This window comes from Parus major, chromosome 4, assembly GCF_001522545.3.
Source record: "Parus major isolate Abel chromosome 4, Parus_major1.1, whole genome shotgun sequence".
Classification (NCBI taxonomy): Eukaryota; Metazoa; Chordata; class Aves; order Passeriformes; family Paridae; genus Parus; species Parus major.
The window spans coordinates 12,673,580-12,687,582 of NC_031771.1; the positions used below are offsets into that span (position 1 = coordinate 12,673,580).

Below are 14,003 nucleotides of genomic sequence, written 5' to 3' on the forward strand. Positions count from 1 at the left end.
AAGAATATCAAAATGGACCAGTCACAAAGACCATTTCATGAGTTGGCTGGTGAGTCATTCTGCCAAATGGAGTTTAGGTTGTATCATACATGGCTCAATTGGCATCATCTGCTCCCTTCAGAAAGCAGCAATGGGGCACAACCCACTTAAGTTGTCCAACATGCTTGTCCTGCTCAAGTAATCCAAACAGGAAATTGGGAAAGGTGGTATAAGAATCTGTATTTGAGAATTGTGAATCCTAATCCTTGACCACCAAGGATTTGCTTTTCCAGATTTATTTTTCTTCCTTTTATACGTATTCTTTACAGCTTGGTTTGAGTGTTTAGTTGTCTTTATTTTAATTGCATACAACTTTCTAACGCACCTGGGCATTTATTATTTTTTAGTGTTTTTATCTGGAGCGGAGTAGTCTGAAGGAGGTTCTATAAAACTTCTTGCAAGGATCTTTTGGACCTTTCTTCAACCTTCCCAGTCTTCCCAAAGGTTCTTTCTTTCACTTAATTTGAACAAAGAGCCTATAGGATACTAAAAGATAGGAATTTTTAGTGTTTGCAGGTTTCACTCTCTAATACAGCTTTTTCTCTCTAATACAGCTTATTCTGCAATGGGTCTCCTGTCTACCCAAATCCACAGCTGACTCTTTCTGAGGGATGGACTGTCCTCCTTCAGACTCTTAAGGAACTGCTATTTAAAAGAATGGAAAACTTCTCTTGCCTAATGGACTGAAATGAGATTTCTTGACCGTTCAAGGACGTGGGTGATTACGACCACAGAGGCACCTCCTTAGGTGGTCGTTGCTTCATCCGAGCACACAAGTGTGCTGTTCACAGTGGGTCCTTTGAGCCTGTTGCTGTGTTCCCTGTTAAGTTGCTAATGTGGTGTCCCTCCTTTGGCTCACTTGGAACTCAGCAAGTTTCTTTTGGACATGCTTCATTTTTTCTCCTGGAACTGGTGCATCACTGCTATTAACTGGTTCTCTTCCTTCCTAAGTGAAGTGATGGCTGAAGCCCAAGCTCTGCTACTTCATGTGTTGACAGTTCCAATACTTGGAATTATGCAGAGGCACACAGATTCTTAGTCCTGGTAACTAAATGATGGGACATGGCAGTTATGGAAACAGAATTTTGGAAGTCAGCTTTCTTTCTCCTTGCCAGTTGTTGTGGAAACATACTTTTGGATAGCTGTAAAAAACAATGGCTAAACAGGAAAAAGCCTTTTCCTGCATGGGAAAGTTTGTGTATTGATAAATATTTAATTTCTGAACATAGCATTTCTTTTCCCTGAAACTTAGTTTTATAATCTGCTGAATGGAAGAATACGTTATTTATTGAGAACACCTGCTTTTAAAAGCTTAGGTTTTATAAAAACTGTATTGTAAGAACTAACTAAGCACATAGAGAGACAAAATTATATGTGTGAAGAAGAGTTGGCTGAGTCACTAAAACAAAAGCAGCTTTAACAGTTTTATGAGAAAAGTAGAAGGAGTAAAATTAAATGCTGTTTTATTTCATAGACATTTGAATCTAGTAGTAAAGTTGATGAAACGGAAATTTGATGAGGTACAAACATCTCAGAATCATGTTTCATGCTGAAGCTGTGATGGCAGCAAGAATTCTCAGCTTTCTGTCAGTACATAGGTCCTCTTCTGCACATGCTTTCCAGAGGAAAAATATGAGCTGCTTTTTCTTCCTATATATATATTTATTCCCCTGAGCTGGGAGCCCTGTCTAGCATATATCTGGGATGTGTTTGTAATTACACTGAAAGAAACTACTTACAGTGAGTTTTTCCCTTTCTATATCTTTACAAAAGATACCTTTAAAGGGCAGGAAAAATCATGTCTTATTTCAAGGATGTTAGCCTACTGTAAACACAGCCAAAAACTTGGGTTGCATTTGTAACCCTAGTAGAAGTAGCAGTTAGAGTTATATGCCATTTGGAGACACCACAGAATGTAAACAAAATATCACTGAGAATGGAAAATAGGTCAATATTCAATTTAGGTAGGATAAATACACTAGAAAAGTATTCTTTGGGTAAATAACTTCCTAGCCTATAAGGAGGCTAGTGATTGTAGAAGCAGCTTCCTCCTAAAAGCTCTGGTCTTGTGTTTAGTCATCTCTCTGAAGTGTATCCTCAAGTTGCCTTGGTATTTTTTTATTTTTTTAATTTTTATTTTGTTGTGTGGTTTGCATCTTCTGTGGTAGGACACACATTATTTGCAGTAGTAGCCTTGCCAAATATGTATGGAATTCTGTAGAATCTCTGGACTGTACAATAAAGTGAAGAAAAGGGGCTGTTAAGTAGGCTGGGGAGGAGAATTCCATTGAGAGCATTAATTTTCCTTTGGCTCCAAGTAATGTGGATTCCTGGAGCTGAGAGTATATGTCCATGCGTAAAGCTGTAGCACACAGAGGACAGGAAAAATAAGAAAGCAGTGGAGAGAAAGCAGAAGAAGAGCTAGAGTATAAGAGCAAGGACAAGTGAGTGATTTTTCCATTTCAATTTTTATCCCTTTGTTCTTTTGTTTTGACTTTCATGGTCTTGTTTTCCAATTGTCACAAAATTTATAGTATTAGAAGCAAATATAAAAAAGCCACAAACCCATGGCTTTTAGTATATTGTACATTAAGATTAGTCTAGAGCTGCAGGAACTGTCCTGAGTTACCAATACTGAACTTGCACTGATTCATTCCTATGCTTTCCTTTTCTTTAAAAAACTAAACTTTTCTAGAAAAACATGTAACAGAAAGAAATTTTGAATTTTTAATTTCACTTGGGTGATTAGTAATAAAACTGATTTTTTAAAATTTCTTGGAAGACAGTTGATTATGACTGAGTCTTAATGATCTACATAAGATTAAAAATACAGGAGGAAACTTAATCTGGTATTTGCTGACTGATGCTATAGAGCTGAGGTGAAATATTATATCTGTATATGTATGTGTGTCTATATGTATAATGGTCTGTGCTTTTAAAGAACAAGCTTGACTTTGAGCAAAGTCAACTGAAATGGATTTCAAGTAAAGTATTTATTATGGGTGGAGCTGCCAGTGCCACTTGTACTTAAGGTTGTGTGACTCTTTCCATTTTAAGGCTTAACTCTTGGTTACTTTGACTTTAGCAAAACTTCAGACAGATTCTTCCATGCCAGATATCTGCTCTGGGTTGAATTTTTTGAAAGTTTCGGCCAAAGCACTTCTGTTCCAAGAACAAGGCTAGGGAAAAGTATGCTGTTTTGCTTGTATGAGAATATTCTGGTGTCCTTCTTTGATGCTCCAGTGCCCCCAAGCTCTAAAGCAAGGATTTGAAATTTGGCAATAGTTCAGCCTTTGTGTTGAGGATGTGCCTTTTGCCTCCCTGTAAAAATCCACCCAAATTTCCAGACCAGTTTACAAGGCTTTGAAAGATTGCCATTTGCATGGGCTTAATAGGAATTTCTTAAAACTTCACAGTAAGCTTCCTTTAGATTCTGTTCACACTGGGAATGCTTCAGGCAGAGTAGAGCTGCATATTTCATCCCACTTCTGCTAGGAGTTTTGACGGCTGGGTCTGGGTGCTGACATTGAACTAGGAGTGGGCAGCATTGTGTCTTGTATCACCCCTGCCTATTCCCATGTCCTGTTCCTTTTCCCTGGTGATGGACCTGGGCCCTCTGGAAAACAAAACTGTTTCACTCATCTGAAAGAGCATGACAGATGTGGAGAAGAAGAATTTGGGAGAGTGTGTATGTCTGGTTTATACCATTCCTTTGTTTACAGAAAATGTGTGTATCATACTGGCAAAACAATACTTCCTTTTCTACTTAATGTTCAGTTTGGTTTTGTTGCATTTAAACCTCAGTAGTTAAGTGGGTATCAAGGTTTTAATGTGAGCATCAACTATGTGAGCATCAATTAAAAAAAAAAAAGGTTAGACTCAAATACAGTCATGCATACAGGTCAGTACAGGAATGTTAATTTAGTGGGCAGAAATCAAGAGCTCACTTTTTTCAGACATTGAAGTCTAACTCTGACATTTGCATTTAGTACACTGTAGCCTCCAACTTCATCACAAGTGTTGTGTGTTTTGTCCAAGAGGCAACTGTTTGACTGGAATGGGGAAAGGGGCCTGTTTTGAGGATGAGTCCAGGATTTGTACAAGTAAAGGCTGTGTATTCATCTGTTAGGGAAGTTGAAAAATGTGGAGTGAGGGAAGCTGAGATCTGGGGAAATAAAAAAAGTCTTTGTGGCTAAGACAGTTCAGTGGTTCTTGATGAATTGTGTGCTGTCTGTGCTCAGTCGTGGTGGTGTTTCTGCAAGAGGCATGCAAGTGACTGTTCCTGCTCAGACTCCGTGTTGTGGCTGCCTTGAGCACTTGTATCCATTTGCAGAAATGCAGAACTGCAAGTGAACTCAGTGGGAGCTAAACCTCCTGTAAAATCCTGTATTTCACTTAAGACAGTAAAAACTAGCTCAGAGTATGTGAAGTTTGACATCTGGAGCCAGAGAACCTTTTAGTCTAATTAACCTAATGCCTCAGTTGCCAGTTTTACAGGTGAAGGAATGACTTGTCCCATTTCTGTAAAAAGACTCGGGTAGAAACTGGTTGCCTTTGTGGCAGGACTGGAAAATAACATGCTGTAAATAGAGCATATAACCACCTCCCTTGATCAGGGATGGAACAAAGCATTGAAAAATAGGCCATATTTTTATCTCTCATACCTTTTTTTTCACTAAAAGTTACTTAGTGTTAATTAATCTATTTCATACTGATCTAACCATAAAAATCTCAGTATCTTAGCTCTTGAACTTAAATTTTCCACTTTGAATTAGCAGTCAAAATTTGTAAACTTTGAGAATCATGTAAAAATGCAAGTTTAATTAGTACTTAAATTACAAGTAATTGTAGTTCTCTTCAAAACCACAGTCACTTGACCTTAGTAGTAGTTGAATAAAATGTTAGCAGTATCTTTCTTCTGTTTACTATGAAGATGGAAATCATCCTTGCTCAAGCTGTTTAACTGCCACCTCACCATGATACATTTCCCATTTCTAAGCTGCTTCAATAAGACATCTTTTTTTTTTTCATCCCTTTGTAAAGTCAGCCATTACCTAAAGTTTCCTTTAAAAAAAATAAAAAAAATAATTAAAGTTTTTGAAAGAGAAAGCACTACAACAAATAAGTGACTGTATGTTTGTGGAAATGTCTAGCTCCCAGAGTGAAATGATTTGCTGCTAAGGTTTAGTGAATTTAATGCTTTGGAAATAATTTGTTGGAGAGTCTGCAGCAGTGGAGAGTTTTGGGTTGTGGTTATTTGTTGGGGTTTTTTTTCTTGTTCTTTCTCTTAAGGTGGAGGTGTAAAAGATTGTTTTGTCTGCTACTTTAAGCTGAAGTATTCATCAAATTTTTTGCTTGTTTCATGGGTTGTTTTCTCAGGGTGTCTGCTGCCTCTGACCCAGTAGCTCTCAGATGAGTCTTTTGAAAACTTCAGCATAAACAAGGCATTTGACAGGATGTGCCATGCAGTATTTTTGGGAGAAAGACGAGAATTTTTCAGCTGCTCAAAGCACATACATCTTCTTAGGGGAACTCAGCTGCTAAGAACAGCACTCTTATTTTCCTAGCTGTGTGAATCCACTTGCTAGTGGGCAACTGTTTTATGTTTTGTTTTCTTTCCCCCACAAGACTTCTATTTACTTGTATGCTCTTCCATGTGTGTTTTGAGCTGTGCTTTGAAGTTGGGCAGCTAGCTTTAAACAAAAGCTGTTACCATGCTCTGCATAGCATCCAGCTTGATTTCAGCAATCTCTTGTGTCAGTGATGTGGTTTAGAGTTAACAAAATGCTGTTCTTTGCTTGCCTTGACATTGGTTTAAGTAGGATTAAAATTGAAAAAGAAAAAATCATATCACACTGGGTATGTTATATAAAAGGCTAGTCAAATGTGATTAGATTTTGATTTAATGGCTGTGCAGCAATTATTAATTGGTCAGGCATCTGTGAGATGAAGTTCGAGGTATCCTCTCTTTTTTCCTTTGTCACCTTCCTTTTCCTCTTTCCTAGTACCTCTAATAATCTAAAGAATTTCTGAAAACCCAGAACTCTATGTGCATTTAGCTTTCTGCATAAGTCACTCTAGTATATTGTACTTCAGAGTGCAATGATTAATTAAATTATTAATTAAAACAATTGAAAATGCATATTTTGTCATATTTGAGCATCGTTCTTCAGTAAGGAGGTCCAAATGCTACACTTTACTTTCTTGAATTTATCCTGAAGTCTGTATTTTTTTATATTGATTTTTATTTTAAGATTAGGGCACAAAATGAGGAGTAGATTCTGAAAGGAAAAAGCAAACACAACTGCAGAAAACCAAATTAATTTGTATATATTTACATGAGCAGTAAAATAGCTATGATATTCAACTATTATTTCAAATTAATTTGAAAAAATAACTAAAATCTGATTAACAAGACCGCTTTATTAAATGGGTTTAATATGTGATCATTTATATGAAATATGTGAACTGTTTCTGAATGTTTTGCTCTTCTGTCTTGTTTTTGGCAGCAACTGGAATTAGTGGAGCCCAGTGGCTGGATCCATGTTCCTCTAACAGATACTCACAAGAAGCCCATTCGCACCTTTATGATCCAGATTGCTGTTCTCGCGAATCACCAAAATGGAAGAGACACTCACATGAGGCAAATCAAAGTGTACACTCCTGTGGAGGAGAGCTCCATTGGTAAATTTCCCAGATGTACAACAATTGACTTCATGATGTATCGCTCCATCAGATAAAATGTCCTCATGAGGAATAATAAAGGTATTTTTTCATGACTATATCATTGCTAAAGTATTCAGATACTTAAAGAGCAGGGTTTACTTCAGTGTAATTATATGTTTATACTTTGTACAATTTTGAAATAAAGATAATCTTCTGTTACAGTATGGTGTAGTCTGTAATTTGTTTCTTTTTCTAGGAGTCTGAGTGCTCTTGTACTCTCTGAGAGGGGTAAAAACAATCCTGGCACTCTTAGAAGAATGTATTTGACAGGATGAGAATCAATAATTAATTTTATATAATATGGGTATTTTGGGGGATGATTTCTTCCACTAATGATCGTGCATGGAAATAGTTCATTCCTTTACCTAAAAATTGCACTTTTAAAAGCTACTCCTCTTCTTGAACAGACACAATCTAAAGACATTACCAGTAGTATTTTCCCATTATTGCTTATGCTAATGTACCCTTTTCTCTAGAGGGTTGTTTCTGCTTATTGGCCATGTGCAGGGATTTAGCCTTTTTGTAACTGCAAAGTAAATCATAGAATTACAGTGAATCTCTAGTTGGAAGGGACATAGAAAGATTGGACTTGATGCTACTTCCTGCAGGACTACCTAAAACCAATCCATACGGCTAAATGTTGTCCAGATGCTCCTTGAGCTCTAACAGGCTTGGTGCCATAACCATTTTCCTGGGGAGCTTGTTCTAGTGACTGATAATTCAGTGAAGATGACAATGACATGAAGAAAACCAAACCTTTCCTAATTGTTCAATGTAGTATATACATTTATGTAGATACACTGAGTATCTATAGTACTCCATCTATAGGGTATCTATAGTACACCACAAAGAGTGTAGGTCATCTAGAACATGATAGCTGTTGAAAATAGGCGATTTAGGAATGCTCTGGCATCCTACAGCTGTGTGGGAATGCATGTGGTGGTCCAGTGCACCTTCTAAAGTACTGGGAACTCGAGTATAACACAAAAAATCTCATGTTCAGAGCACAGAATTATTTTAATGCATGTTTTAAAGTAAAGGGCATTGCAAGGAAAATGTGTGCTCTGTCTGCTTGCTGTAAGTAGGAGTATTTAACACCTCTACTAATGTCTCATAATCTAATCACTACTAGTTATTTAATGTTTTAAAAAATTGAGTAGATTTTAGAAAGAGAGGTTGTTGAAGTACAAAGGTTTCTTTTAAAATGTTTGATACTGATCAAACCCATTCTTCCTCACCATGAAAGTTGAGGGTCAATGGGGAGAGTACAGGTCAATCCAGACTAAAACTTTTGTCACTCTTAATTGTGAGCAAGGGAAGACTAATAATAGTGGAGGCTCATAAAACAATAATACATCATCCTGCAGAGTAGAAAGGAGACGAAATAGAGGAAAATAGGAAGTTTGTCAAAGAAGGAGGAAGATTTAACTGTTGCAATTTGTTTTATATACTTGATGAAGCTGGTGTTTACTGAAAAGTTTTGTCTCTGGCTGAACTCCCCAGTATTAAGGAGGGTCATTAAACAGGGCATTTACTGATAAAGAACCTTGTAGAGAAGTGCATGACTAGTTCGGGGTTTCTATCTGAATGTAGATTCAATCATTTCAGGAGGACCTTAATGGTACTTTACCTTTCCCTGTAAAGGATGGATCAAGTGCAGAATTCCTGTTCAGCAGAAGCTGGCTGAATTTGTGCCTTTCACCAAGTCTGTCACTTCTGTGGATTTTCTTACCTAGCGTCAGGGAGTTGAACATTCCTATTCATTTAATTGAAGCAAATTATGTACATTTGATGTGTACTTCATATTTTTCTGTTTAAAAAACAACAGTAAACCTCTCCTGGATTTATTTTTATTATTTATTTATTATTTTTATTTACTTTTGGTAGACTATGGATGGTTTTTAAGAAAGGAGATTATTAGGCATGGAATTTTCCTGGTTTTCTCCCAGAAGTTAAGACAGTAGTTATCCATCCTAGCTTTGCATCATCAAGCCACTATTCCATGCTTAAGGATTCTACCACAGACAATTCTGTGGTAATTTTGTGCTTTGGTCAGTAACATTTATCTTTTCATACATGTCACTCTGCAAGTGATACCTCAGTGCCTAACATTATCCAGTAAACTAGGAACAAACCTGTCAGCACAACCTTGTTATTTTTATTTCTGTCCTGCCATCAGTAGGCATAATTTTTTGATCTTTAGAAATCTATTCTAGCTTTTATTTATTTTTTTTTCAAGCCATCAATGCTCATCAGTGTTATATCCTCATATAGGACATAGGGCCAGAATTTGTGTCAAAAATTTGGAATTGTTATTTCTGGCAGTGTTGTTGAATAAGCTGAAGTGTAGCTTGACTACTTATCCTGCTGTTGTGAAATTACAGATTGTGTTCAAGTGGTTTTAAGGACCTGTGACATGGTAAGCTGGTTTATGTCAAGCTTTACTGTTGGGCTAGGAATCTGTACTTACTTGGAAACAAGTGCAGTGACCATTCTAAATCTACATGATTTTTTTATGTGTTGCTTTGTAACAATTGTAGATATGTTACATTGCATTGGTATTTAACATCTGTGGAAGTGCTTTTGTTTTTTAACATTTTTGGCACTTGGTGACATAAGGCTGCTGATTTTTAAGTGATGAGATCCTAGATGTGTGTGTCTGAAAATAAAGCAAGTTGCTGCCTCTGTGTATGAATATTGCACTTAGTGTTTGAATTGGGATAAACAAACTGGGCTGCCAAGTCATTCGGGAAGTTACTTACACATATGTTGTGTTTAGCTGCTGCTTCTTTTACTGGCTCATTGTTTTCAGACACACAGTTGCCTGGAATCTTATCACTTCCTCTTTTTCTCTTGTATAAGAAGCACCTGATAACTATCAAGTAGTACAAGTAATATTGGAATAAATGATAGTCTAAATGGAAGATGTATTTGTTCTGAAAAATCATGACTTGGCAGTAATCTGATTCAACACTTCAAATAGTAGTAATTTATGGGATTTAAAACCTTTTCTTGGAAGGTCACTAGGCCTTTCTGCCTCACAGAACAGAAATTTGATTCCCAGTGTAAGTGTCAAAACCTTCTTTTTAACTAAACTTTAGTTTATTTCCTTTGCAGACACTAAGAAGAGAGAGGTAATTGAGTGACCAGGACCTTGAGGAACTCCTGTTGTAACGAAGGACAGTACCTGTGTTTTGACTAAGTCATGTCTGTGTGTCTTCTTAGTACCACAGTGTAAATAAAAAAGGCAGATGGCAGGAGAAGGATAAAAGAGGTATTTGCTGCTCCTGGTTTCTGAAATGGAGAACAGCAAAACATTTATGTTTTGTTTAAATTCGCATAGGGAATCTCTGGCAGAGCTGAAAGTTGAAGCCTTATCATCACTGTCTGTCTTCTCTTTTCACTGTGAAGCTGATATTTGGATAATGATCCTGTTTCAAAGACAATTTTTTCAGTAATGCAATTTCTGGATGTAATTCCATTTAAAAGTTTAAACTGTACTTTGGGTTTTGCTTTTCTGGTTTAATGTGTGGGGGAGATGCTTTTGCCAGCACTCTTGACTGTTGATGTACCACTGAAACTCTTCAGCTGAGCCTCAGTGCTTGTTCTTGCCTCCCTGAAGTATCTTACTGGTGGTACTTGTTTTTCTTCACCTGTGTCAAAACAATTTAGGGAAGTAATTGAAACATTATTTATGCTTGAAATCTGTTTATATGTTAGAGAGAAACAGATACTGAGATTGCCAGGACTGATTAGCAAAAATTCATGAACTTGGGCATAATGAATGAAGTGATGGAAGAGTCTGAAGGACCATGGAGAGCTACTGGATATTGGGGAGGCAAATTGTTGCTTCACCTAATAGAGCAAGCCACAGCTCTAGGCAGTAGGTAATTGCTTGAAAAATCCCCACTTTTCATACAGCAGTGGCCACCAATAATTGTAATTGTCTTGTCTCAAGAGCTGCAAGTGAAACAGGTGCTCAGGCAATTCATGTCACCTTGAAGTGAGTCAGGGTGATAGGACAGCCTCATTAGAGCTGAATTGCATTACACACTATAAAGAAAGAAGGAGAGTCAGAAGGTACTCTAGTAAACTTCTCAGGAAATCCCAAAGACTTCAGCCATTTGTCAACCATAAATATGTGTCTTTGCTTCAAAATGGTGATTGGGTTTTCCTATAACCTGTATTTTCAGGATGGGTTTGATTAGTAATATATAGAAGAGTTCATTCCTCTGCCAGGCCTAAGTAAAAGAATAAATGGTCATTATAGCGTTACTGTGTTTTGCTGTGTAAATGAATTATGGAGCGAATTTTTATTGGATGTTTTTCTTGAATTTACCAGTAAGCTCTGCACCTTTAGGAGAATGTGTCTGAATTCTTTGGGATCACTGGATGACCCAGACTGAGCTCAGCATGTGCTTGCCTGCATGGGGGGGAAGTAGAGGTGTGGGGCTCTGAAGAGCCCATGGTTATAGCAAACAGTGCAGTGCAGTGCTTTCAGAGCCTAACTTGTTTAATTCCTGGTAACCTTCGCACTCTAATTCCTAAATGTTGTCATTCTATGTTAATGGCTAATTAACACTGATGCATTGATTAAAAGAATGCTTTGCATTCCTTTGCATGCATACACAAAAATAACCAATATTTAACTATCACATTACTTCTTTAATTAAATGCAATAGTGGGTTTTTTTTGCTGGAGCATGAGATAATAATCTAAATGCAATTAAAATGTTCATAATATCAAGACTATGTCCCTCTAAAGATGGGGTTGCTGAGGCTTCCAGGCAAAGGTATTGGGTGGTCTGCTGTTGGTTTGGAATACTTAAGTGTTCTGGTTTAGATCAGAAAGGTGTTAAGGTGCTTTTATAAAGCTGCATAAAGCATCATTAAACATTGTTCATGGAAGCAAATTGAAAGTCATTCTTCGCGTGACTTCTTTGCCGTAACTCCAGGTTGACATTTCAATGGGCTGTTTTACGTCAGCCCAACAATTGCCTGTGACAGTTTCTCCATTTGCACCAAAGAATAAACCCCTCTTGCAGCACTCAACAGTATTAGCGTGGTTTAGTTTAATGGAAGAATGGGGAAAAAAAAGCCCTGAACCCAAAGCCCAGGTAATGAAAATTATGCTGATACTTGATGCTGCCAGAAGATATAATCCAGACATAATTTTATATGAAGTGAGAAAGTAAGTTTGGGATCACTGGAAACATTAAATACCTGAACTCTGATCCCACTGAAGTGAATTACTGCTCTTAATTATAAATAGCTATATGATTATAATGATAATAATTATAAATAACTCTAGGGGAACAGTTTAGCCAATATTTAATACTCTAATTTAAGGAAATTAAATGGGATCAGTGACTTCCCAGTTATTTAGATATAAAGAGGCAAACCTGGAGCAGTTTTGGAAGTTTCTTTCTCAAATGCTTCTTTCAATTTACAAAATTAGGAGTGAATTCCATACACATGCAATATAGTATGAACATGTAATTTGTTGAAATATTTTACAATTAGAAGGTAAAAATTCCTTGTAGAAGATGAAAGCATAAGAGCTCTTTCAACATTTCACTTTTTGTATATTTAATATTCTTTGGTATATGACTGATACTGTGTAGGTGACAATGTCTAGCTTGCAGAATGATCTAAACAAAATTCCTAATGGCTGTTTTATTTCAATATTTACCACATTTTTGTACTGGCATATGATCTGTAATGTGAAGCACCAGAGAGGGAAGCTTCTATAAATGATTCTCATTAACCCTAGAAAAAACATTACCATGACAAGCAAATAATTTGTGACAAAGTAATGTCTGGGCATTTTAATTAGAAAACACATCAGGAAAGGAATTGTCTTGTTCTCTGCATTTGTGCATTTCCTTTAAAAAGGTATTTCTCTCTTTGCTTAAACTGACTAGAAATTTCAAGTAAAAGGTAAGCTTACTGCTCTTTTGCAGAGGTTTAACCTGTTTGTCTACACAGCTGCTTCAGGTTGCTCTCCTGTTGCCAGTGAAAATCAGTATAAAATAAAGAAGTGTTCATTCTGGTGCTTCAGAGTAGAATCTTTAATCTGGGGCACACATCTCTGAAGACAATTTCTATTAGGAACAAATAAACCCATACAATCTAATCTTTCAGTTGTATTTAATTGAATCTTCATGTTTTGGTTGGCAAAATTTTTTATTTTTTTTTTATTATAATTTTTTACAATGCTTTTATCTTCAAATGCAGTGTAATTTTTAATATAATACCTACTGCTAGGCCAGGATCTCGTGATCTCTTGTATTCAGTATTAAAGCTTATTCTGCTTTTAGTTGAGACTAGACTTAAATATTTCAGATGCTATACTTATCTGTTCTGTTACTATTTCCCATTATTTGGCAGTTGACAGGAGAGAATTACAGCACTTTGTAAAGGTGCATTTTCCATTGGAAAGGCGTGAGTGAGACAAAGTTTTAAACTGAAATCTTACTGAAAGTTTCCAGGTTACTGTTAATATTCTAGCAGAGGTAGCTCATCTCTCAGTACAAGTTATGTATATCTAATGATTTTCTATCATTAATCTATTGAAAAACCAGGAGTCTTTATAGTCTGTCACTTCTCAACTATGTCTCAAGTTATTCTAAACCTACCTAGTAGGTAGAGATGTAAATCTCAGTGGGAGCGCATGTGCACAGATGTTGCTGTATCCTACATTCCCAATTCTACTTTATTTCCATGCTCTGATTATTCAATGTAGTTTTTTAAGGCCTTAAAATAAAGCAGTGAGGTAAGTAATAAAAAAAATTATTTTTCTTTTAGTTGTATTTTTAATTCTTCCCTAACTTCATTTTTCTATCTGTGGTAACAATTTGCTTTTAATTCTTCCTTGTTTGTGATGGGTTTTTTTACTTGTTTCCTTTACTTTCATATTTTATGAAGACTTTTTATCAAGTAGTTTTACTTCTAAAACGAGAGAAATTCATTTGGGTATATCTGAAAAAAGCAGGAAAATGTTTGTTTCATCCCTGGATCTCTCAGTAATATTTTTTGAGTATATAAATGGCTGTTCAGACTGCTTTCCTACAGATACTGCAGTTTTCATTTCTTCCAGATAGAATAATTAACTGTGTTCTCATGTTAACATAAGGCAAAGGCAACCTAGTTAAACCAGTGGAACAGTGCAAGCCAGGAGAGAGTTCTTGCGTGTTAAGTGGAAAAGGATTGATACACATGTCTTGGGAAGTTTGCAAT

The 14,003-nt window shown here is 36.4% G+C and overlaps 1 protein-coding gene across 3 annotated transcripts in view; it reads left to right on the plus strand.

The window, feature by feature from the left end:
• The window catches only part of ANAPC10 (anaphase promoting complex subunit 10), a 39,872-nt gene extending 26,307 nt beyond the window's left edge, over window positions 1-13,565 (plus strand). Inside the window, exons 4-5 of one of the 3 annotated variants that reach the window (XM_033513764.1) lie at window positions 6,549-6,804; window positions 9,883-13,565. In XM_033513764.1, the coding sequence (XP_033369655.1) occupies window positions 6,549-6,779 (231 nt within the window). In that variant the 3' untranslated portion in view covers window positions 6,780-6,804; window positions 9,883-13,565. Of the gene's footprint in view, window positions 1-593; window positions 2,484-6,548; window positions 6,930-9,882 lie in introns of those variants that run through there. The other 2 variants (XM_015624227.1, XM_033513765.1) reach the window with 2 other exon arrangements.
• The last annotated feature ends 438 nt before the right edge of the window (window positions 13,566-14,003 follow it).